Below are 23,584 nucleotides of genomic sequence, written 5' to 3' on the forward strand. Positions count from 1 at the left end.
TAATTTGTTTGCAAAGCATTTCCCCCTTATCCTGGAAACGTGGAGGATGGGAGAGAGGCGGTCCCAATGGGACCATTTGCCTGCTGTGCCTTGCCCTCATAAAAACACAGCCAGAGGGATTTCGTTCAGGCCGGGTGAAACTGCATTGCAACCAAAGTGCGCCCAGCCGAAACAGCCAGAGATCTGCCCAAGGCACTATGGCATTAGCTTTTACAGTGCATGGAAAACAACTTCTCAAGCATGCGCAAATCACCTTTGGGTTCTACCACCTCTATGCGCAGTGATGATCCTTATGCGGGGGGGGGTATATAATATCAAAGAAGTCCCCCCTTCAAAGCAGCCATTTTCTCCAGGAGAACAGGCCTTTCTGGTCTAGAGGCTAATTGTAACGGCAGGAGATCTCCAGGCCTCACCTGGAAACTGGCAACGGTAGTGCTGGACGGAGCTATTTCTCTCTGCTGCCGTTTTTGACCGGTTCTAGCCTCTTCTCTCTCTTTTTTGGCAAACTGCAGTTTGCAGTCCCTGAGCATTGTTCTATGTCTGATGTATTTTTAAATCCCCTTGGCTAGCTTTCGTGCTGCGCCTGAATGGTGTTATTGTCCGTGATGTTATTTGCTTGGAAGGCTTCTTGAGACGGCCTCTAGAGTGGCAACATGCAAATGTTCCAAAGAATTACTGTTGCTCTTCTAGAAGTAGCATCTGTTCAAGGTAAGAGACCTTCGGACAAAAGCCGGGGGTTTATACCCCAATTTTTCAGTGCCCCAAGGAGTCCCAAATGCCTTCCCTTCCTTTCCCCACAACAGACACCTTGTGACGTCGGTGAGGCTGAGAGAGCTCTAAGAGAACTGCTCTGTGAGAACAGCTCTGAAAGAACTGTGACTGGCCCAAGATCACTCAACTGGCTGCAGGAGGGGAAGTGGGGAATCAAACCCTTTTCTCCAGATTAGAGTCCTCTGCTCTGCAGTCACTACACCACGCGGGATCTCAAGAGGTGATTGGCCATTGCCTGCCTCTGGGTCCCAACCCCAGTATTCCTGGAAGGCCTCCCATCCAAATACTAAGCATGGCTTAACTTCCAAGATCTGACAGGTCCAGGTTAGCCTTGGGGCATGAGTTAATTCCAAAAGGATTCCAACTCATTATTTTAAAAAAAAAATAATTTGTTTTCAAATACATCTCAGGGGAAGGGAGGCGGCCACTTTTAACATTCCTCTGGGGAACTGCATGAAAAAGGCGTCCACTCCCCAAACACTTAGAGCAGGGGTAGTCAAACTGTGGCCCTCCAGATGTCCCTGGACTACAATTCCCAGGAGCCCCTGCCAGCGAATGCTGGCAGGGGCTCCTGGGAATTGTAGTCCACTGACATCTGGAGGGCCGCAGTTTGACTACCCCTGACTTAGAGAGATTCTGGTTGGGGGTGGGCAGGAACTCGACCGTGGCTCTGTGGAAACAGCGGCCTACAGATGTGTTTTCCAAAGGGAGGGATTGCAAGAGGAAATGTTCCCCAATTCTGGGATGCCTGGGAGCAATTTATGGGAGCTGTGAGTGCTGTTTCTCTGAACAGGGGGGAAAAACATGGGAGGGAAGGGGGAAATCCGACGCCCCCCATGGTAGCTTGACGGCTGTCGTGATGCAAGAGAAGAGAGAAGGAAAGAGAAGCACAGGCTTAACTTGTGAATGAGACAGCGTAAACAGCCATCCTGGAGTGGGTCAGACCTCCCTGGAAATGCACACAGAACTGCCAATCTGAGGTTGCCAACTTTTCCCCTTGGTGGAGCACCTGTGCCTTTGAAGGCTGCTGTGGAATCAAAAATCAAAAGAGACGGTGGCTTCTCCCATTGCTGCATCTCTCTGCTGGGGACGATCTCTCTGGGTGAGCCGATGTTCAAGGCACAAGAGCCCTGCTAAGGGAAACAGTTGGCAACCTCAGGGCCACTAACTCTATTCACGCTGGCTTCAAAAGTAAAACCCGTGTCTGGAATCAGAGGGGTGTTTGTCGGAGTAAAGGAGCCGAGGTTTTCTTGTGAATTTGGCCCTCCTAGGTTGCCCCTTTCTTTCCTAGCTGCATTTCTGTGTCTTTAAAGCAGACTAACAGGAAGGGGTCAGGCGCCTGAACCTTCTCCCAATACTTGGTTAAGGAAATCTTTCTTTATTCAGCAAGTGATGAAAATGTGGAATTTGCTACCAGCGGATGCGGTGATGGCCACAGGCACAGATAGCTTTAAAAGGGGATTTGAGGATGGAGGCGAGGTCTGGTGATTAAAGGGAACCTCCATGTTCAGAGGCAGTCAGCCTCTGGATACCAGTGTGAGGAGGCAACATTAGGGGAAGGTCTCGGCCTCTCTGCCCTGTTGTTGGCCCACCAAAGGAACCAGTTGTGGGACAGAAGGCTGGACTAGATGGACCACTGGCCTGATCCAGTAGGAATCTCTTATAGTATATTACAACAGTTATGATTTCCTTTCCAAGAAGATACCACCAGCTAACTCTCTGCTACCACAGAACAGCGGACAGTTTTGGTGTTTGTTTTTACCAAGTATCTTTAACAGAGTTGCCAAATTGTCCCTCTCGATAACAGCAAGATCCTTTGGAATGAACAGACAATCCCGTTACTACCCAAGCCTTGAGAGCAAAGTGTCAGCTTTCAGACCCACAAAGTTTATAGAACAAACTCTAAGTCCCCGGGCACCTGTGATCAGGCTTTAGAAAAGTTTCCGCAGTTCCTCCGGACAGACGGCTACGGAGAGGATCACCAAGTAGTCCGGAAAGCCTGAGAGTTCCCAACCGGCTGAGGACACATCTGGCGCGTCCAGCCACTCCAAGGCAGCCTCTCCGTCCTCTCTCCAGCCAGAGTCCAACTTTTCCTCCAGACGGCACTGCAGTGCCGCCGGAGAGGGAAGGAGGGGTGGCTTTCGCTCTGCCTCCCCTGTCAGAAAGGATTTACGACTGGGGGGGAGGAATACAAGGGAAGGGGAGAAAAGAGAGAGGGGTGGGGGGAACTGACTTGGAGATTTCGCAACTGAGCAGGAGGGGGGGGGATATTCCTGAGCAGGACGGGTGGGGGTGTCTCTGCTGAAGGCGAGTGTGGCATAAAAGCAGCGGCTTCACACTCTCCGACGCAAGCGCTCGAATATGCCCGTGCTCGCTTCCGCCCGCGTCAAGGTTTGGGGTTTAAGGTAGCCGGCGAGGCGCAAGGCATTGCTATGTATGCCCGGATCCTGGTGCTGCTGCTGCTGCTGGCGCTTCAGGGTCTCCGGGGACAGACGATCCCGCACAGAGGTGAGTGGCTGAGACCCTCCTGGTGTCTCTCTGCCCCCTTCCCCTTTTCCTGGGTGTTGTTGGCGTCTGTTTGCCTCCCCTCGAAGGAAACATCAGCGGAAGGGGCAGGGGAGGTCCCAAAGTGAAGGGGAGTTGAGCGAAGGGGCTTCAGCTGGTCAGGGAGGGGAAAGGGAGATTCTCGGGCAGGAGATGAGGCGCTTGATCGGAGCACTCTGCCTTGAGCTGAGAGCCTCAAGCGAGGCGCTCCGGGGGCGCCTTCTGAGGCAGCGGCTTTGGACAGCCAGTTGGGGAAGTTGTGTCTGTTGCTGTCCGAGAATCGCAAAGGCAGGACGCCTTCTTGCGTGCCTGCCAAGAACGGTCGCTTGCTTTTGTGCCTGTTTCTATATGGAATTGTTAGCCGTATACGGGGAGAGGCAGACTGCCCCTTAACATGGAGGTTCTGTTTATTCCAGTTCTCTGCACAGGGCTGCATTCTTAGCAGCAGGCTGCCTCTGGATAGGCAGGTTCCATTTTTCTACATAAGACAAGAGTCTTACAGAGTGGTATACTGCCCTTGAATTTGGAGGCTCGGTGTGCCTATCCTCTGTGAACTAGATTAATCTTCCGTCTAAAATTTATTTGTTTTATTCATTTTGATGATGCCATCTTTGTCCCCAGTGGGGACCCAAAGAGAGCCTGTTTGGTGTTGCGGTTAAGATTGGCGGCCTCTGTTCTGGAGAACCGGTTTTGATTCCCCACTCCTCCTCCACATGCATCCACCAGGGTGACCTTGGGCCAGTCACAGTTCTCTCAGAGCTCTCTCCGCACCTACTTCCCAAAATGTCTGTTGTGGGGAGAGGAAGAGAAGGCAATTGTAAGCCGCTTGGAGACTCCTTTGGGTAGTAAAAAGCAGGGTGCAAAAAAACAGCTCATTTTCAAAGTATCTTCTGTCCTCTCTTCTAACGTATCTTCACAACAACCCTGCGAGGTAGGTGAGGCCGAGAGCAATTTAAATCTGAGTCTTCCAGATCCTAGCTGCCACTACCCCACACGGTCTCTCTGGACAGACGGCCTTCCCCACATTGGTAGCTGACGAATGCCATGTACCACTCTCCATCTTGGGGATCCCTCTGAATCTCCATGCTGGAATCTCCCTCGAAGCTGCTGTTTTGCTGCATCCTCCAAGGAGGCGCTGGGTTCATCAACAAGCCCCGTGGCGGCTTCTGTTTTCAGGGCCCTCTGGAAAAGCTGAGCTGAGATTCTGGCAGGGCGGAATGGTGAGGGCTCAAACTGTAAAAAAGCTACTCCAAGAAGGCAGGCCAGCTGGCTCCTGCCCGGGCCGGCTTTGCCAACAGAGAGGCCGAGAGCGCTGCCCCTTTGAATGCGCACAGGAAGCAGGCGGTTTTATTGCGAGCCAGAACTGTAGCGCTGGATGACAGGAGAGCATCCAAGCTTCTGACAAAGCGGGAATCGCCTGTTGCCAGACATTCCTTAATTAGGCCAAGATTATTCGGCTAAAGGTGGAGGAGAAAGTAAATCTTCTGACTTGGAAGAAAAAGAAGAGCTGGTTTGTTAATAACCCGCTTTTCATCGCCCGAACACCTTTCTCCTCTTCTCCCCGCCACAGGCACCCTGTGAGGCACGCAGGACTGAGAGAGCTCTGAGAGAACTGATTGCCAGCTCTGAGAGAACTAGGACTAGCCCAAGGTCACCCAGATGGCTGCTTGTGGGGTTTCAAACCCAGTTCTCCAGGTTTCATCGCTTTCTTTTCCTCCGTTTTGTCCTCACAACAACCCTGTGGGGTCGGTCAGTCAGAAAGTGTGTCACCCAGTGTGCTTGCATGGAAGAGTGAGGATTCGAACCTGGGTCTCCCAGATCCTATCAGTCAGTAAAAACTACGCCACACTACCGCCTGGTCTAAGTAGGCAAGCAGACGGAGAGAGCGTCATGGTCCAAGCAAGGGATTCTAATTCAGGCCTCTCCAGGCCAACCCAGGAGTGGCCAAACTGTGGCTTTCCAGATGTCCATGGACTACAGTTACCATGGCTCATGGTAATTGTAGTCCATGGATATCTGGAGAGCCAGTTTGATCACCCCTGCTCTAACCATTACACCACTCTGTTTCTCAGGCTGGTTCTGATTCAGTGACCCAGAAAGTCCATTGGTCCCTACTGTTTGCCTGGGATTGTCCTAGCTTTCTCCCAGAATCCTCCATCGCCATCCCTATTTTCGGACGTTAAAAATATCTTGCCAAAATAGTGAGTTGTTTATTTACCCGATTCATACACCACCTTTCTCCAAGCAGCTTACACTCTTATCCTCACGGACATTTTATCCACAGAACACCCCTGCAAGGTAGGCTGGCGAAAACTGCACAACTAGCCCACAGTCACTCAGTGAATTTACAGGTTAGCTGGGGATTTGTAAATCACCCCAATCCTAATCTGACCCTCTTTAGGGGTCAGTTCCCTTCCCCAGGACCTCCAGAAATTAAATATTTCTGGAGGTCCTGAAGATATGCTGGGGGAAATGACCCACAAAAGCCGTCCTGAGCTCCACTGTGCCTATAGCTATGTGCATTAAAGAGAAGACATATGCAAGGCACATACCTATAGGCACAGTGAGTGTGGATGTGGAGCTCAGGCCGGCTTTTGTGGGTCATTTCCCCCAGCATGTCTTCAAAGATGAAATGCCTTTAAATTCCAGCCCGGGACAAGCCATTGCAGTGTCTACTCAGCGCTCAGCAGGGCGTCTTCAGCAATGAGAAGCTGGCATGTGTGCTTAGAAGGTGGGGCTCGGGTGCAATTTTCCATCTTGAGCCGACAGCCGCTTATAAATCCCCTCCCCCCCCCCCCCCGGGGCGTCTTCCTCAGTGCGGCATCAGAGGGTACAACATCGGCTGGGCAACGTTCTCCCTCCGCTCGTGGTGGTGGTGGTGGGATCTGGTGAGGAAGGAACGGCTCTGCTCCATGCAAACTAACACACGCTGGCGTTGGACATGCTGTCCAAGCTCCAAGCCAGCGATGGACTTTGCCCTGAGCTTTTCCCACTGGTGCTTGTGCCAAATTACTGTGGGCAGAGGCAGATCGGATTGGCGGAGGTGGTTAACGGGACTCTGCGGTAGGTCCTGTATCTCTCCCATCTTCGATGACTCAAGAAGCCAGCCAGGAGAGAGGTTAAGTCAACAGGTGGGGCATCTTCTGCCACTCAGAGAACCCTCAGCCCTGCTAAGGAGGGAAGTCACAGGCTCAGGCCAGAGGCCAGAGGCCAGAGGAGAAAGATGCTCTCTTGATCCTGGAGGCCTTACTTTAAAAGGATGTGGACAAAATTGGGAGGATGCAGAAGAGGATGATCCAGGCCCTGGGGACCAAGCCCTGTGAGGAAAGGTTGAGGGGCTTGGGAACGTTCAGCCTGGAGAAGATAAGGTGGAGAAGGGACAGGATGGCTCTCTCGAAGTATCTGAAAGGTTGTCACTTGGAGGAGGGCAGGGAAAGGTTCCTGTTGGCAGCAGAGCAGAGGACATGCAGGAGCCGAGGAAGAAGAAAAATCGGTTTTATACCCCGCTTTTTACTACCCAAAGGAACCTCAAAGCGGCTTACAATCGCCACAGCCCTGATCGCTACAAGCGAGGTTTGGGTTCTATTCCGGGGGGGGGGGGGGAGAAGACACAGTGAAGGAAATAAATCTGTCAGAATTTGGCGCATCCTTGACTCAACCGCAGAGAGCAATCAACAGAGACCCTGCCGCCTTCTCTGTCCATCTCCGCCTCCTAGCTTTCCTCCTCCCATCTCTGTAAGCTGGTCCCATCATGCAAGGAGCACAAACTGAGGGTGATTGAGGCTATTTGCAGAGAGGACGTTTGTAGCCCCGGGGCACTGTGTTGCAAGAGAACATACCAGGAAGCCCTCGACAGCTTCTAATGCATTTCTGGGCTTCCCGGGTCTGTAGTTTCAGGACGAGGGTGGAGTGGGGTGAGGGTGGGAGAAGACGGCTGCATTCCAGGTGCTTACTCTGGACCAGGCCTGTGGCTTTCTGGTGGACTGTGGCATGCAGTTAAGGCAAGCCGTGTTGTTTTGCGGTTCCCTCTCTTGCTGTGAGAAAGCGGGAGGGTTCAAAGGAGTCCCAAAGGTGGCCTACCACCACTTTCCCTTCCTCGCCTTCCCCCACAACAGACATCCTGTGAGGTGGGTGGGGCTGAGAGAGCCCTGGAAGAACTGGGACTGGCCCAAGGTCACCCAGTCGGCTGCACGTAGAGGAGGAGTGGGGAAGCAAACCTGGTTCTCCAGATTAGAGACTACCGCCATGCTGGCTCTCAAGCAGGCAATGGGCAGAGATGTTAGAGATGGGGATGCAGCCTCAGGAAACACCCCCCCCCCGTCGCCCAAAAAAAAAGCAAAGGGGTCCAGCCAGCTGCAGAACAGCCATCCACCCTGAGTCTTATGAGATAGGATGGAAAATAAATGCAACTGTAATTATAATAATTCCTTGCCTTGGCTACTTCCCAATGGCCGACGCTTTCTCCCCAGTCCCTATCCAAGTAGAGAGTAGGCATGCCATTGCCAGCCTCCAGGTGGGAACAGGAGATTCCCCAGAAGAACACCTGATTGCCGCTTTGAAACGGCCACCTTGGAAGGTGAGCTCCCACCAAGGTCCCTTCCTTCTCCAAATCCCACCCTCCCTGAATCTCCCGGAATTTCCCAACCCAAATTTGGCAACCGGCATTCACAGACACACACCCCGCCCCGCATTCAAAACTCCTTTGAGTAAACCTCTCCGGCCCGTTATCCCCCCAGAGAGGAAACACCTTTCCCTGGACAATTCCGAGAAAAACGTCTTCAGCTGCAGCCGACACAATAGCGTTCCGGTTCTGATTGCGCCGTTCAAAGGAGCAGGAAGGTGACTAGGAGAAGCGAAATATTTCTTCTCCCTCGTCATCCTCTCTGTTCTGGGACCCCCCCTCCCCTTTCCTCCGGCTTATTTTAGCTTTTTGTCTCTATTGTGGCTTTCAAAGGCACTTGGCCCTTGATGGACTCTGGCTGGAGAAGAAGAAGCCCACCCCCCTTCTGGTTTTGTAAGCCTTGCCAGAAAAATCCCCTCATTTAGATCTTTCTGCTACGGGTGCCCAGTGCTGAATGCCATGCCCAGAAAGCGCATGGGGAAGATGGCCTGGAGCCAGAGTCCTTCAGGATCTGCCTTCCCGTCCTGATTTCGGCCTTTCTGGGGTTGCAGTGAATTGGACCCTTGATCTATCAAGCTGGGTATTGTCTGCTCCAACTGGCAGCAGCTCTTTGGAGTTTCGGAGAGAGATCTACCAGATCACCTCCTGCTCTGTGATTTGAAGCTGTAGTGCTTGGGATCGAACTTGGGACTTCCTGCATACCAAGCGGATGCTTTACACCTTTCTAAATGAGGCTGCCTTCTGGTGAGCCAGCTTCTTGGTCATTGTCCACTCTGACCAGCAACAGTTCTCTGATTCTTTCCAATCTCCTCCTCCTCCTCCTCCTCTTTCTTTTACAACTGGAGATGCCAGGGATTGAACTTGGGACCTCCTGCATGCCAAGCAGATGGTCTCCCTCTGGGCCACGGTTCAGCACACAGCCCCAGTAACGCTCATGTAAACACAAAGGTGTCGTGCATTGTGCAATCTCGGCCATTTCAGTGCTGGCAGCTGCCAAGGTCTGTTTGGTATGAGTGACAGGCTCATGATGCTCTAGCGCATGACTAGCTCAAGACCTATGACCCTTTTGGTTGTTACATGAATGAAGGACACGGTGACTGCCAAAGGAACGGATTTCACATGCAGCAAAATGTAAGGATCCTTTGGCAGTGTGAATGGGGTGAGGCTCGGGGACAATTCTGGACTGACATCAGAGGTTTCCGAACATGCATTTCCCTGTTCCCCACCCCCTTTCACCCTGGCAGCCAGCCAACAAGACCATTAGGGAGCGTACTGTCTTTCCAGATTTTCACCTTCCTCCCCTGCAGATAAACTCCCTCTGGGGGCAGCTTGCAACAGATTGCAGAACAACTGGAGTAGCCGGTGGATATTGTAACGCTGAATGCAGGAGGATCTGGGAACGGTTTAAGAGCACTCTCTCACTGGGGGACACCTGGAACTGGCCCCACCCTCTCATGGGGACACCTGGAACTGGCCCCACCCTCTCATTAATTAAATATTGCCCCTCTTTGCCCCTTGCTAGACCTCTGTGTTTCATCTAATATGGGACTTCTCTTCTTCTCTCTCTTTCCTGGGCTTGGAGCTGTAGCAAGTTAAGCTTTTTCGGAAGCAACTTTGGGCACAATATGTTAAAGGTCCCTAACATGTAAGGTGCGCTGCTATTTTTGCGCGTAAAATTTCTTTCTCTCGTTACCGTCGGTGTCAGACCACCTTTGTCATTTGTTTCAATGGCAGTTCCACCTTAACCAGGAAACTGTGTAAGGCTTCTGTGTTTTCATGACGGTGTTCCTGTCCAAATACTAGCCAGGGTTGGTCCCGCTTAGCTTCCAAAATCTGACAGACGCAAGCTTGCCTGGGCTATCGAGGTCACCAGCCACAGCAATGCGGGGCATGTGTTAATCCCTGCTTTTGCCTTTCCCAGGTCCTCACCCCTCCATCCCGGATGTAGAAGGGGACCTCCTCTTCCTGTTGGACAGCTCCGGCAGCGTCTCCTACTATGAGTTCTCCCGGGTCAAGGAGTTCATCGCCGACCTCCTCCGGCCCTTCACCTTTGGCCCCCATGACGTCCAGACCAGCGTGGTCCACATCAGCACCGTCCCCACCATGGAGTTCCCCTTTGACCGCTACCTGTCGAGCGGGGCGGTCCAGCACGCCATCCGGGGCGTCCAGCAGGTGATGGGTGACACCAACACGGGGAAGGCCCTTGCGTTTGCCAGGGAGAAGCTCTTCACGGGAGATGCCGGCGCCCGGCCTGACGTGCCCAAGGTCCTGGTGTGGGTCACCGACGGCTTCTCCACGGACGATGTCTCCCGGCCCATGCAGCTCCTCAAGGACTTGGGCGTGACCGTTTTCATTGTCAGCACGGGCCGGGGAAACTACTTGGAGCTGTCGGCCGCGGCCAGCCAGCCGCCGGAGAAGCACCTCCATTTTGTGGACGTGGATGACCTGTCGATCATCATCAAGGAGTTGAGGGACTCCATTGCAGGTAACCTGATGCGCGGAGAATGGGAGATGGTCGTCTTCCGTTGCCTTGAGTTTCTCTTTGCTGGATTGTCCCTTATGCCCGACGCCCCTCCTCTTTGCTCCTTTATTCCCCGGCAGCTGGAGAGACGGATCCGCTAAGAGTTTGGCAATTCGCAATTGTTACTATGGAACAGGGAGGCTTTTCCACCCACCTCTTGGCCGCCCTTCTCCCCTCCCGACTTTCAGGAATGACCTCTCTTCTCAAGTGTTCGCTTGCACAGGGCAGTTCTCCTCTGATGGGAGGAAGATAAAAGTTTCTCAGCATCTGCTTTCTCCTCCCTGAACAGAATTTCTGACCGATAAAGGGATGGGACTGGGGGGGGAGGAATCCATTCATCCCTATGGATTGATCTATGGCAGCGGTGGCCAACCTGTGGTACAATTGTAGTCCATGGGCATCTGGAGAACCACAGTTTGCCCCCCCCCAATCTATGGAGTTTAAAGAATTTGGTCCCCCCCCCTACAGCGGGTCTTTTTCCGAACAGGCAAAGTCTAAACTATTCTAGGATAGAGAGAAGAGGCGGGAACGGAACGGAGGTGTTCCATCCCTTAGAAAGCCCATGGCTTTAAATTTAGGCTCTTTGGGGGGGTGTATTTCCGGAAGGGAAGCAGCAAAGAGAGGCCTAATGTAACAGGTACGTTCTCCATTCCCACCCACCCACCCACCCACCCCTCTCATACTCACGCCACATGACCACAAAGAAGAACAAGAAGAAGAGATGGATTTTATACCCTGCTCAGCTCTACCTGGCGTCTCAAAGCAGCTCACAATCGCCTCCCCTTCCTCTCCCCACAACAGACACCCCGAGAGGTAGATGGGGCTGAGAGAGCTCTGACAGAACTGCTCTGGGAGAACAGCTCTAGCAGAACTGTGACCGGCCCAAGGCCACCCAGCTGGTTGCATGTGAAGGAGTGGGAAATCAAGCCGTCCCTCTTAACCAAGCTGGCTGAAGGGAGGTGAGATGTCGCTGGGATCTTCCCCCTAGCAAGCAGGTGTGGCCAAGTTAAGCTGTTGGTGCCAGGCTAGGGTGGATTGAGGAATTCATTTTAGATTCTGTAATTTACTCCACCGCTTGGGTTGAGTGGTCCAGGTCCATTCCGTCCTCCAGCCAAGCTTTTAAAGCATAGAACCAAGCAGATCGGCACTTGATAAAACATGCCGCTTATTTTTAAAATTTGGTTAGGTTTTTTTTTTTTTACAATTGCTCCACACTCTGCTTTGTTTATAGTCTAAGGAAGCCGCCTTGGGGGCATTTTGGCCCCCAGCTGGTCTGCTGGACTTTCAAGCCCAGTTGGTCTAGCCAAGAGTCGGCTGGCATACGCAGAGGACCGAAAGGGAGGAGGGGCCTGCTCCGAAACAATCCCGGCTTGTCCGTTTGACAAAGACCAGCTTTGATCGACTGGTGCGTGATATCATAGTGCAACCTTTGGGCATGTTCCCAGGCTGCCGTCTCGGGGTGGTTTTGGCCTCCCGACCTCAGCCGAAATTAGAGGCTCACCGCTTGTACTTTCGAAGCTTGTTAGTGTGTCCGTGTGGGAAGCCAGGGGGGGCAACCTGGGGCTCTGGCGCACCCCCACCCCCCCCACCCGCGTCCAAAGGAGAGGAAGTAACCAAGTGACCGCATGAAAAAAAACCAAACAGAATCCCACTCGCTTGTGTGTCCCTGAATGCGCCATTGTTAAACGTTGCTCTGCCAGGAATGGGTGAGATGGAAAGGGCAAAAGCTGAATTCATCCTGGGGCAGCGAAAGACATGACAGCCTCAATTCGCCTGGGGGCAATTCAAGATAAGGCCGCCTTTCTCTGTGGTTAAGGTTTTAAAGGGGGAGGGGGAAGCAAAAGTCCTTTAAAAACGGGTCCCTTCTTTCTCTTGAAAAAGCTGATGGGGGTGACTCAAACAGGGGTAAGTCAAACTGCGGCCCTCCAGGTGTCATTCACTCCAGGTGCATTCCACTCCAGGTGCATTCGCTGGCAGGGGCTCATGGGAATTGTAGTCCATGGGCATCTGGAGGGCCGCAGTTTGACTATCCCTGGGTTAAAGCCTTCCTCCCTTCCTCGCACAGCCCCAAGGAGAAACTGAGGCAGCAGCTGCCAGCTCTTTCCTGCGCATGGAGAGAGGCATGGGTTTTCCCAGATCAAGATACCCTTTCGGGGAATAGCTGGACTGACTCTATAGTTGGTGGAAGGGGATTCTTGCTCGTAATCACTCCGCCGATTTTTTTCCTCCAGGTGCAGAGGGACTCGTGCCAGGGCTGGGGAGCCAAGCCGGCTGGCAGGAACGTGTTGTGGGGTCTCTGCCAACCATGACGGCAGCAGGAGGGAATGGGGTGCGGTGTGCAGGTGGGGCTGGCGGTTCCGACGCCTCAGGGAAGCCCAACCGCCAGGATCCTCCTCTTTTTCCCTCTGCGTGCAACGGCTCCCTACGTGCGTCAGGCCGTCAAGGTGGAGACGAAAGCAGAAGAAGAGTGGGGTTTGGTACTCCTCTTTTCACTACCCGAAGGAGTGTCAAAACAGCTTTTAAAACCGCCTTTCCCGTCCTCTTCCTGAAAGATACCCCGAGAAAGCTCTGAGAGAACTGCCCTGTGGGAACAGCTCTAATGCATTGTGACTCATCCAAGGTCATCCCGCTGGCTGCATGTGGAGGAGTGGGGAATCAAACCTGATGCGCCAGATTAGAAGCCACTCAAAATGCAGCTCACGGTCGCCTTCCCTTCCTCTCCCTACAACAGACCCCCTGTGAGGGTGGTGAGGATGAAAGAGCTCTTAAAGAACTGTAACTGGCCCAAGGTTGCCCCTTGTGGAGAGGGGAGAGCTTGGAAAGGAAACGGGTTTAGTTCCTCACAGTGTGTGGCTTGGCCGTGACCATGAAAGAGAGCTACTCTGTGCATGCTCAGAGGCATTACAGACCAGAAAGGCCCAAAGCCTCAAATAGCCATTTACAGAACGATCGTATACACGGACAACAAACCGATTTTGCATCGAGTGGTGCTGCTAGTTCCCAAAAGCAGCTACAGGGACCCTTGAAATGGATTGGGGCCTTGGCACTGGCTAAAGGGACACCCAAGTGTAATTTGGCCATGGCCAAAAGCATCCTTTCAGATGTGGCCCTCTGCTGCCATCTGCTGACCACCCATGTCCCTTACCTCTTCACCCAAAGAGTAATTAAAAAGTGGAATTAAGCAGTGCCAAATAATACGGGGTTGCCAGATCTTGGTTGGGAAATACCTGGGGCTCTAACACTTGCCCGATACTGTCTCCCTGGTTATATGATCAGTTAAAGCAAGGATCCCCAACCAGGGGGTCTGTGGAATCTCTGAAGTGGCATGCTATGGCAGGGGGGTGTCCAAGCTGTCTTCTCATCTCCTTCTCTTCTTTCCAGCCTACATGAGGGAGAGCCGCTATAGCAGTAGTAAAAGCACGGGGGGAGCAAAAGGAGGGCTAAGAGCGTGGGTTGTGATGTCACTTCTGGGGGCGTGGCAGGGGGCGTGGCCAGGTGACATCACTTCCAGGGCTCCTCAAAGTCGGGAAAACTATTTCAGGGGCTCTTCCAGGGTCAGTAGGTTGAAAAAGGCTGGGTTAAAGTCGCAGGAAAGGTGCAAAATCAAACTCCCCAAAGAGGAGGAAGCAAGATTTGAAAAAATGTCTCCCTTTGTGTCTTCCCCTCCAGGGGTCATTCAAGCAAAGCGCTTGCGTGCCACGGACATCTCCTCGCACGGCTTCCGTCTCATCTGGCCCACGCTTCTCACCCGTGAGACTGGCTATTACGTGCTGCAGCACGCCCCTACTGGAGACCCCCGGCGGAAAGTGACCAGGCAGCTGACGGGCGACCACACGACAGTCCTGGTGGGCGGCCTCGTGCCCCAAACCACCTATGAGGTGGCCCTCGTCCCCGAATCCAACGAGAGGTACATCCCGCCCCAGACGACTAGAGTCACCACTTTGGAAGGTAAGTGCCAGCGAAGAAATCCCTGCGTGGGGCAAAGTGGATCTGGTATCTGGTGGGGGACTGGGCCCCTGGCCAACCTGGTTTTGAATCCCCGTTTATGCCAAGGAAGCTCATGAGTCCTGTTTCGGCTTGGCCTGCTTCACAGGGCCTTTCTTGCAGGGAAACGAAGGAGAGGAAAAGGGTGTTCTAAATTGCTTCCAGTCGCAGCTGGGGAGAAAAGCAGGATAGGCCAATTTAAAAAAATATAAAATTGCATGGATTTCAGTTCTCTCCCCATATATCCTGTAGAAAAGTTAGGTTTTTTTCCAAACTCCTTTCCACAGATATGCTAAATCTCTTCTTCCCTGCAGAGGTCATCAGCCCAGCCCGGGTCCTCATCTCGGAATCCAAACCCCACAGCGTCCGGGTCAGCTGGTCGCCCACCCCAGAGAGCGTGGCCTCCTATCAAGTCTTGTACGGACCTCTGCCTGCCAACACGGTCAAGCTGGCGGTGGTGGACGGGAGTCAAAACAGCACCGTGCTGGAGAACTTGGCATCCAACACCACCTACCTGGTGACAGTCTCCGCTATCTATAAGTCCGGGAAAGAGAGAGCTCTTTCAGCCAAAGCCTGCACTCAGGAAGGTGAGCGATGGCCGCAGGGGTGCGCTTTGGACATGCTCAGAGGGCCAGTTGGCAATTAGTTGCTTTTAAAAGGGGCAGAGGCACTTTTGGAAGAGGAGGGTCGCTAAGGGATGAGGGCAATAAAAGGAAAGGCCTAGGAGGAAAGGCCAGAGTCAGGGGCTTTTCCATTTGGAAAAGAGACAACAAGGGGGGGGGATGACATATTAAGGAGGTTTATGAAATAATGCATGGAGGGTAGAGGGTGGCCAAAGAGTGGTTCTTCTGAAGATAGGCTCATTCTTTCCCCTGCTTTGTCGAGCAGAAAACTCCAAGGTGAAGCACCTCCGCTTCGAGGACCTCGGCCCCAACACCCTGAAGGCCTCTTGGGACCCTGCCGACGGCGACGTTCTCGGCTACCGGGTGAGGTGCCGGCGGCAGGCGGGCCCCTCGAACCTCCTCAGCGTCTCGCCCCAGATCCACAGTGTCCTGCTGTCCAACCTGACTGCGGGCAGCACCAACAAAGTGTGTGTCAAGCCGGTGTACAAGAACCTGCCGGGGAAAGGCGTGTGCCGCATGGTGCACACGCAGCCGGGTGAGTTGGAGGCATGGGGTTGTGGCGGTGGGAGTTTCTCTCTCCTGCAAAGGGGCATGAGTAGAATCCGCTCCCCTGGAGTTGCTTGCTGAGCACGTGCTGCTTAAGAATAAAACAGATTTTTTTTGAGAAAAGAACGTCCTTTAGAGGAAAGAGGAGAGATCGAAGCCTGCCTGTCTCTAGTATCTGGGAGACAGAAAGTGCTTAAAAAACAGGAAAATTTCAATAAGCCAATTAAAGAAGGGAGCAATTTGAAACTGGGAAAGGTTGCTGAACCTTGCTCAGCTGGCTTGCTGTCCCCTTTACTGCCCCTGCTGGGTTTCCCGGTCATCTCTCTGTATTTATGCACAGTAGATTTTGCATTTTCCAAGAGGAAAAGCCAGCTTTGGCAGGGCCTCATAGGAACTGTAGTCTTTGGACAGCTGGAGAGCCACAGTCCAGCCTCCCCTCCCTTGTGAAATGAACTGGAATGGAATAGTTTAATATAGTATATAGTACAGTTTAATGATGGTGCTCCCTCTAGTGGAATAAGAAGTAGCCTGCTGGATCCAGGACAGCTCATGGGCTGCAACCCCAAGCACAGTAACTCGGGCAGGGGTCCCCAAGGTGCTGCCCCATGGGCACCATAATTCCCTTCACCATAATTCCCTCCTGGTGCCTGCCAAGGTATGTTTACAGGTGCGCACTGCCTCTCTCCTTGACGTCCTGGGGTCGGCTCCGCCTCCTGCAGTGGCCATTTTGTCTTCACGCCCGCCATCTTGTGTCGACATTCCAAAGGTCAGGGACCCCAGAATGTCGGGACAAATGCAAAAATGAACATAGAAGGAGACTAAGGTCCATGTGATCTCTACCCGTTTGCTATGTGGAAGGGGGTTGCGGATTCCGAGCCAGGCGGTGAAACTGACCCCCTCCCCCTTGATCCCGCCTCCAGCCTCGCAGGTGAGAAGCTATCGACATCGGCCGAGGGCCTGAACCCAGCTGGACTGAGAAGCGCCTCTGTGGAGCAGAAGGAGAAGACGGGACGGGAAGGAAGAAGTGGGGATCTCATGCCAGAAGGGGATTTGTCTCCCCCTTACCCGCTGCCCCCCCTGCACTGGCCCTCAGTTCCCAAAGCTCTGCTTGAGATAGGGACAAAAACCAGCTCTGCTTAGAGGATGGATTCCACCCGCCCCATCCGGCTGTTGGGCTACCGATCTCTTCCTTGCGGGTCAAAGACTGGGGATTCCTGTTACCTAAAACGTACTCTATTTATTTGTGTCCGTGTTTCCGTTTTAGCCGAGGAAAGAAGGAAGGACAAGGGGTGACGGGGGGTTTAATAGCCAGGCTCTTTTCAAGCTTTGATTCCAAACAAGAGAGTGTTTCCCCGGGTTGCATAATCCTGAACTGGGTCGTGCTGTGGTTCAGCGGGAGGGGCGGTTCTCAAAGGCACAAGGCAAAGAAATCCGAATCCTCGGGGACCAGGCCAGCTACAGAGGGAAGGACTAAAATAGCAGCTTGTTGTGTCTTTTTTTTTTAAGAGGAAAAATGCAGCTTGAGAACATAGTCTCTGCTGATGGACCTTCCTGGTCATTTCTCGTAAACTGGAAACTCCCTCCCGGATCTTTCTCAACTTTGCCGTGTAAGTTTTGGGCCCACTTTCATAACGGTTGCTTTTCCCTCTGTTGTAACACATCCTCCGGAAGGCAGTGAATTAAACAGGAGAACAAAGATCCTTTGACCTGGCCAGACGCTTCCTTTCCGAGCAGGGGGAAAGAAGTTTGGCCCAGGGCTTGCCGGGAAGGGAGACAACCGGGGTTGAGGGGGTGGGCGGAAGTCTTCCAGTGGGATCCTGTGGACTTCTGGGATCCTGAATCGATCGAGGGCACATTGGCCAGATTTGCAGATGACGCTCAGAGGAAAAGACTACTATTCAAGGATAACTGAAGAGATTGGGAAATTGGGCCAGAGTCAACAACATGAATTTCAAAAGGGAGAAATGTAAAGTATTACATTCGGGTAATAAAAAATGTGATGAATAAATATAAGATGGGCTTGATAGTAGTACACGTGAATGGAATTTAGGAGTGCTGGTAGGACAGGAAGTTGGAGATGAGCCAGCAGCGTGATACGGCAGCTAAGAAGGCGAAGGCGATATTAGGCTGCATTGCAAGGCGTATAGAAGCTGGAGGGAGGGAAGTTCTAATGCCACTCTGCTCCAAATGGGTTATACCTCATTTGGAATGCTGTGTCCAGTTCTGAGCGCCGCAGTTCAAGAAAGATATAGTTGGAACGTGTTCAGGGGTGAGTGGGCTGGTTCAGGGGCTGGAATCCCTGCTTAGAGAGGTGGGTATGGGTGGGGTGATGGGCTAGCCGTACTTAACTACGTAAAAGGTAGACATGTTGAAGAGGGGACCAACTTGTTCACTGCAGCTTTCGAGAGAGAAGGCCCTACTGCTCAGGGAAGCCCCAAGGATGCGCATGTGCAGCCACCTGCAGGGCCTTCTGCAAGAAGCCTGCTGTTCTGATTTCAGAGACAGGGAAGGGGAAAATGAAGCAACACCAAGCTGGAAATGTCAAAGACAATTTATTCCTTTCGGTCATCTTTGGGAGGAGGGGAGATCGTTTCCCACACCACAAACCCCCCCCACACACACACACACACCGATTGCAGTGGCTTCTCTGGTTTATGAGTTAACCACATCCGAATTTTGCCAGGCTGTCCTGATGTTAAGAATGCATCTCCTCGCATGCTGAGTATGCACGGAGAAAGCTAGTTGCTCAGGGGAAAGGGGCAGCTTAGAACCTTGCCACTAACATACTCCTTTTTTGTCGGAGGAGAGTCCTTTGAATAAGGAACGGGGGTGGGGGGGTTCTGTCTATCAGCTCCACCCCTGCAGCTCAAAGTGGCACGGCCCTGCTCAAGATGCAGCGTCCAAAGCTTATCTGTTTCTGTTTTACCTTTTTCCAAGCGGGGAGGTTATAACCAGGGGGGAGTATTCTGCTGTGCAGTCGCCCCCTTGCAGTCTAGAATGGTGCAGTCCAAGGAGGCTGGGCCATGAGATCCTTCCGAGGCATCAGCCAGCTCCCAGAGGGACAGAGCTCAGCTGCCCCAAACCAGAGGGAAACATCAACAAGCCGTTCGGAAGCACGCTACGAATCGTCTGCACGTTCACCCCGGCACAGGTTTACATTCGGCTGCATCTGGGTCAGGCCATTGGGAAGAACTTTTCGGCCATCCTTTTCTTCCACGCTTTGAAGCACACCGGACCCTGCTGTCTCCTCCCCCCCCCCCTCTCCGGCAGGTTCCCAAAGTCCCTGGTTTGAATCCTGTTTCAGCTGCTCTCTGGGGAGGCAGACCTGGGCCGCTGTGGGGATGCCTTGGAGGCGGTGGCCAGCTCCTGCTGATACCTGCAGATCGATCCCCCATCGGGGCCGCTCCTCAAGAGCTGGTTGTTCTTGCGGGCTTCGTAATGGAACTGAGAGCTTTTGATCTCGTACCTGAAGCAGGGAGAGAAAAGGCTTCATTGGCACTGTCAGAGATTGAAATATGCGGGCTCCTCGGGCGCAGGAGCGGTTTGGGAAGACCCTTTGGGGGATCAGGTATATCCCAAGGCGGGAAAACGGGCCACAAGCCTGGGGAGATGGGGAGTTAGTCTAAAGGCAAGTCATGTTCTCAGATGTCTGGAGCAGGGAAACTCTGCATTCTTGGGCCTTGGGGAGAAACAGTGGGAGGGCTTCTGGAGTTCTGGCCCTGTTGGTGGACCTCCTGATGACACCTGGGTTTGGGCCATTGTGTGAGACAGAGTGATGCAGTGGACATGCCATTGGCATGATCCAACATGGCTTCTTTTACATCCTTATGTCCGGGGTGGTGATGCTCTTTACTCTTGGTGCTTGGGGGGCACCAATGGGAGGGCTTCTAGAGTTCTGGCCCCACTGGAGGACCTCCTGATGGGACCTGGGTTTTGAGCTACTCTGTGACACAGAGTGCTAGATTAGGTGGGCCATCCCCAGAGGCCCGCTATGGTGGCATTGTTGGGCAGGCCAACGGCGCCTTCCTCAACCTATATCCTTGCACTGAGACTCACCACTTGGGCTTAGGGCCCCGAGTTCGTTCCAGCTCCTGCTGCCTCTTCAGTTCCAGTAGCCAGGCCTCTTCCAGCCGCAGGCCCTCCAGCTGCAGGTGTGCCAGCTCATTCCGGTAGGGGGACATACCGATCAGGGCACGACCTGTGAAGCCTTCTGCGAGAGTCCGCAGGAACCTGGGCAGGGGGCAAGAAGGCGTTTTGTGCATCCCTCCAAGGCAGGCCTCGTGACAGTCAAGGGCCTGATAGCTAGAAGCAGTGAAGAGCTTCTGAAGGGCTGCAAGGCCAGGGAGCTGCAAGGAGTGAGGGCATCTGCAGGAAAGTGTGTGTAGGGGGGTCAATTCTATTGTGACCAGTCCCTTGGGAACTGAGAGAAGAGCTGGTTTTTATACCCCGCTTTTCACTACCCGCAAGAGTACCCAAGCGGCTTATGAAAACCATTGGGGTTGGCAGGTGTGGGAAAGAAGATGCCAGGCTAGATGGACCCTTTTCCCAATCGGTTCGGGCTCTTATTTCTGTCGTTACACCATTAGTTGCAGCACGGCAAATCTGCAGAGAGACAGTGCAGACAAAGAGAGGGAAGGAAGCAGAAAGCAGGAGGCAAGGAAAGAAAGGAGGCGGCAGAACACAGGGAACTTGAAGAAATCCCCCAAGGGATTCTTGTTCAGCGAGATAACTAGGAAATTGATTTTTCGCCAGCCACTCATTTTGAAGCTAGCTGAAGGGGAAGGAGAATCTGCTGCTAAAAAGCCCGAGATTGGATTTTAAAACGTCCCTTTCAAGACGGAGTTTACTAAGAGTCATTTTGTGCAATTTGGAATCTGCTGAGCCAGAAGGAAATGTCTTTCTCCACGGGCAGCCTCTCTTAGAAACCGGGAAGAATGCAGGAGCCATATTAGGTAGCTCAGATGCGGGCCTCAATGGGATCCCAGAAAGGAAAAGGTGTCTGTCTAGTATTAGCTGAATTAAATTGCACCTGATGACATTACATATGGAACAGGGTAGTAATACATGGTTGAGCTGGCTGCAGTTTGAAACAGGATGCTAGGTGTTCTTTTGGGCTGAGCCAGCAGAGCTGTTTTGAGAAAGGGATATGACCAGCCAGGGGTGGCCAGACTGTGGCTCTCCAGGTGTCAGACTACATTTCCCATAAGCCCCTGCCAGCTGGCAAGGGCTTATGGGAAATGTAGTCCACGGACATCTGGAGAGCTATGATTTGGCCACCCCTGGAAAACGTCCTGTTACCTTTGATTAAGCTCCTGGGCTGTAGGTGAGGATATGTCAGCAGAAGGCAAACCGTATGGACTCCAAGCATCCTTCAGCACTCCCCCTCCAGTCACCTGACTGGCAGCATCAGGTCTGGCAGCCAAACTTCCAGGCCTGTACAACCTCCATCGCGACTGTCGACTGCATCCGTTCTTCTTCCTGCTGCCTCTGGGTTTCCCAAGCTGTGGCGGAGGCTGAGCGCAGGCATCCGCCTTGGCCGAATTAGGTCTCCAGACGGGCCTCGGGGACTGAGATCGAGACCGGAGAGAGCAGGAGCGTTTGGAAGCCGGGGAATAGGACTGTGAGCGGATGGCGTCGGAACGCCCGAGGCTCAGCGAACGGCCACGGTTGGTGGGCAGTGGTACTCGTTCTGGGGAGCGAGACCTGACAGGGATCTTAGGGGGCAACAGGGACTTGACGCCAATCACATGAGGAGCCCCCAGCTTCAACGGAAAGGCGAGATCCACGGAGTTCCGAGTGCCAATCTCGCCTGCCAGCGTTCCTGCCACTCGGTCGGCTGAGGACAAGGTAAAAGTTGGAAGGCTCAGGTGGGTCAGGGCTGAAGGTTCACCTAAGGATCTGAGGAGAGGTTTTGGCTTCAAGAGCCATTCTGATTCTATGGGTGGCTTTGGTGTCCCTCCAGTGGTAAATTCCACATTGCTCTCTGGCCACCGGGAACTAAAAGAACTTGAGTCACTAGGCAGTTCCTGTTCGAAAGCGTCCTCTTCACCAGAGTGGAAACTTAGACTGGAGGCTAAGCTGTCCACTTGGACCTTAAGCTTCCTCAAGCTCTCTTCCAATTCATCAATGGTCGGTCTCTCTGGGGAGCGGTGAGGTGGATGACCTGCATTTAAGAAGGGGCAAGCTAAAGCATTTGCACATTCTCATTTTCGCTACCTGTCCTTTTCTTCTGCTCCACATCTCTTGTGTCCCCCAGGTGGTCAATATAACATCACATCATTTTATGCCCAGAATATCTCCCTGCAGGGTTTTAATTGTAGGTTTTTATGCCAGACATACAGCAATGTCAAATTAAATTAAAATTAAAGAGATGTTAACTAGAAATTGGCATGCAACTAGTTTTGGCTAGGTTCCTTGCACCTCGTTTTTTGTCTCACACAGAGTACCACGATGGGAAGGTGGTCTAAAAGATTGGCTCAGATTTCCTGCAGGGCCCACGGGAACATTTTGAAATCTCGGATTTCAAACCTAGCTCAAATGAAGCTTCCCAGGCGCCACCCGCCCCAAATCTCCAGGTATTTCCCAACCCAGAGCTGGCAACCCATGTCTCTTACCAGTTTCTCCCTGATCTAGCAATGATCTACCCAAGATGCCATTGTGAAAAGTGTGACTCTTTCCGAAGCTGGAGAAACTCAGGTTAGGTGTCGCACCAGTTCTTTGGCTGCTGCTCAGAAACTCCTTTGGTTTCTCCCTGCAAAAGAAAGAACCAAATGTTTGTATGCGAGTTTTTTTCACTGCAGGACGCCTTTTACTCCTCGAACTGGAATTTATTTCCGCACTTGAGGCATCGCGTGCCTTTCTCGCTCAGAATTGAGGAACATTCCCAAAATTAAAAATGACGCAACTTAAAACAGTATACACCCTGTTCGCTCTCCTGGGGTAGAAATGCAAGAGAATGAGCAGAATCCATATCATAAACCAGGGGTAGTCAAACTGCGGCACTCCAGATGTCCATGGACTACAATTCCCATGAGCCCCTGCCAGCATTCGCTGGCAGGGGCTCCTGGGATTTGTAGTCCATGGACATCTGGAGGGCCGCAGTTTGACTACCCCTGTCATAAACCATGCAATAAAAAGCAGTCTTTCAACAGTGACTGCGGGTCAGAACTGGTAGACTTGTAAGTGGGTTTGAGATCCAGTCAAGCCTGAACTCTCCCAAGGCTCCAGCCCCACCAAATTCTCTCCAGCCCACCCTGCCTCCCCCAGCTCCCACTTCGCAAGCCCACTCCCCACCAGCAGTCGCCCCACACCTGCCGGCGGCACCGCGGCCCCGCACCAGCAGGGCTGCCGCCGCCTCCATCCGCAGGGCTGTCCCGCAGCGTCCCCTGCATCCTCCCTAGCAACGCCATCAACACGCCCGTCGCTAAGGAGAAGGACCGCCTCCCCGCGGTCTCCTCGCTGACGAAAATTGACCCTCCGCGCTCGCCGTACTCCGCCGCCTTTCCGTTTTCCCTTCTTCCCCGCCTTACTTTCTATATCCCCCAATCGGAACTCGTTCTCGCAAGAGCCGGCCAACGCGAGAACCAATCAAAAGGAAAGGAGGAGGGCCACGTGATATGAAAGCCCTGTCTTTTGCTTTAACATAGAGGCCGGAGGAAATGTACAGAACAAACTTCCGGTGACAAATTGAACGGAGGAATTTGGGTTTTTTTTTTAAAGCTACTATCGGAACGCTCCAGGCTTGCATGTAGGGAAAAAATTTTCACTGCAGAACAAAGTTCGAGTCCAGGGGCACCTTGAAGGCCCACAAAACTTTATTTAGCTTCTGTGTACAGACACACTTCTTCAGATAAGGAAGAAACACGCATGCACAGGATAGCTTATTTGTTTGTTTATTGTATATTATTATTACATTGTACCTTGCATAAAACTCTGCTGGTCTTCAAGCTGCCCCTGGACTCGGACTTTGTTCTG

At 52.8% G+C, this 23,584-nt stretch overlaps 2 protein-coding genes across 3 annotated transcripts; one reads left to right on the forward strand and one right to left on the reverse strand.

The window, feature by feature from the left end:
* Positions 1-3,037: 3,037 nt before the first annotated feature.
* VWA1 (von Willebrand factor A domain containing 1) lies at positions 3,038-17,623 on the forward strand. Its single transcript, XM_077311911.1, has 6 exons — positions 3,038-3,279; positions 9,858-10,421; positions 14,127-14,405; positions 14,756-15,028; positions 15,330-15,599; positions 16,531-17,623. The coding sequence occupies exons 1-6, from the start codon at positions 3,204-3,206 to the stop codon at positions 16,569-16,571; spliced, it is 1,503 nt and encodes a 500-aa protein (XP_077168026.1). The 5' UTR covers positions 3,038-3,203; the 3' UTR covers positions 16,572-17,623.
* Positions 17,624-18,169: 546 nt separating this feature from the next.
* LOC143824641 (uncharacterized) lies at positions 18,170-23,078 on the reverse strand. Of its 2 annotated transcripts, none has more exons than XM_077312103.1 (5): positions 22,921-23,078; positions 22,225-22,361; positions 20,909-21,773; positions 19,667-19,840; positions 18,170-19,076 (listed from the first exon to the last, which is right to left on the reverse strand). In XM_077312103.1, the coding sequence occupies exons 1-5, from the start codon at positions 22,968-22,970 to the stop codon at positions 18,911-18,913; spliced, it is 1,392 nt and encodes a 463-aa protein (XP_077168218.1). In that variant the 5' UTR covers positions 22,971-23,078; the 3' UTR covers positions 18,170-18,910. The 2 variants fall into 2 exon arrangements, with proteins under 2 accessions (XP_077168218.1, XP_077168216.1); XM_077312101.1 differs by having other exon boundaries at positions 22,904-23,042.
* Positions 23,079-23,584: the final 506 nt, after the last annotated feature.

The sequence above is a fragment of the Paroedura picta genome, chromosome 15 (genome assembly GCF_049243985.1).
Source record: "Paroedura picta isolate Pp20150507F chromosome 15, Ppicta_v3.0, whole genome shotgun sequence".
In the NCBI taxonomy this organism is placed as follows: domain Eukaryota; kingdom Metazoa; phylum Chordata; class Lepidosauria; order Squamata; family Gekkonidae; genus Paroedura; species Paroedura picta.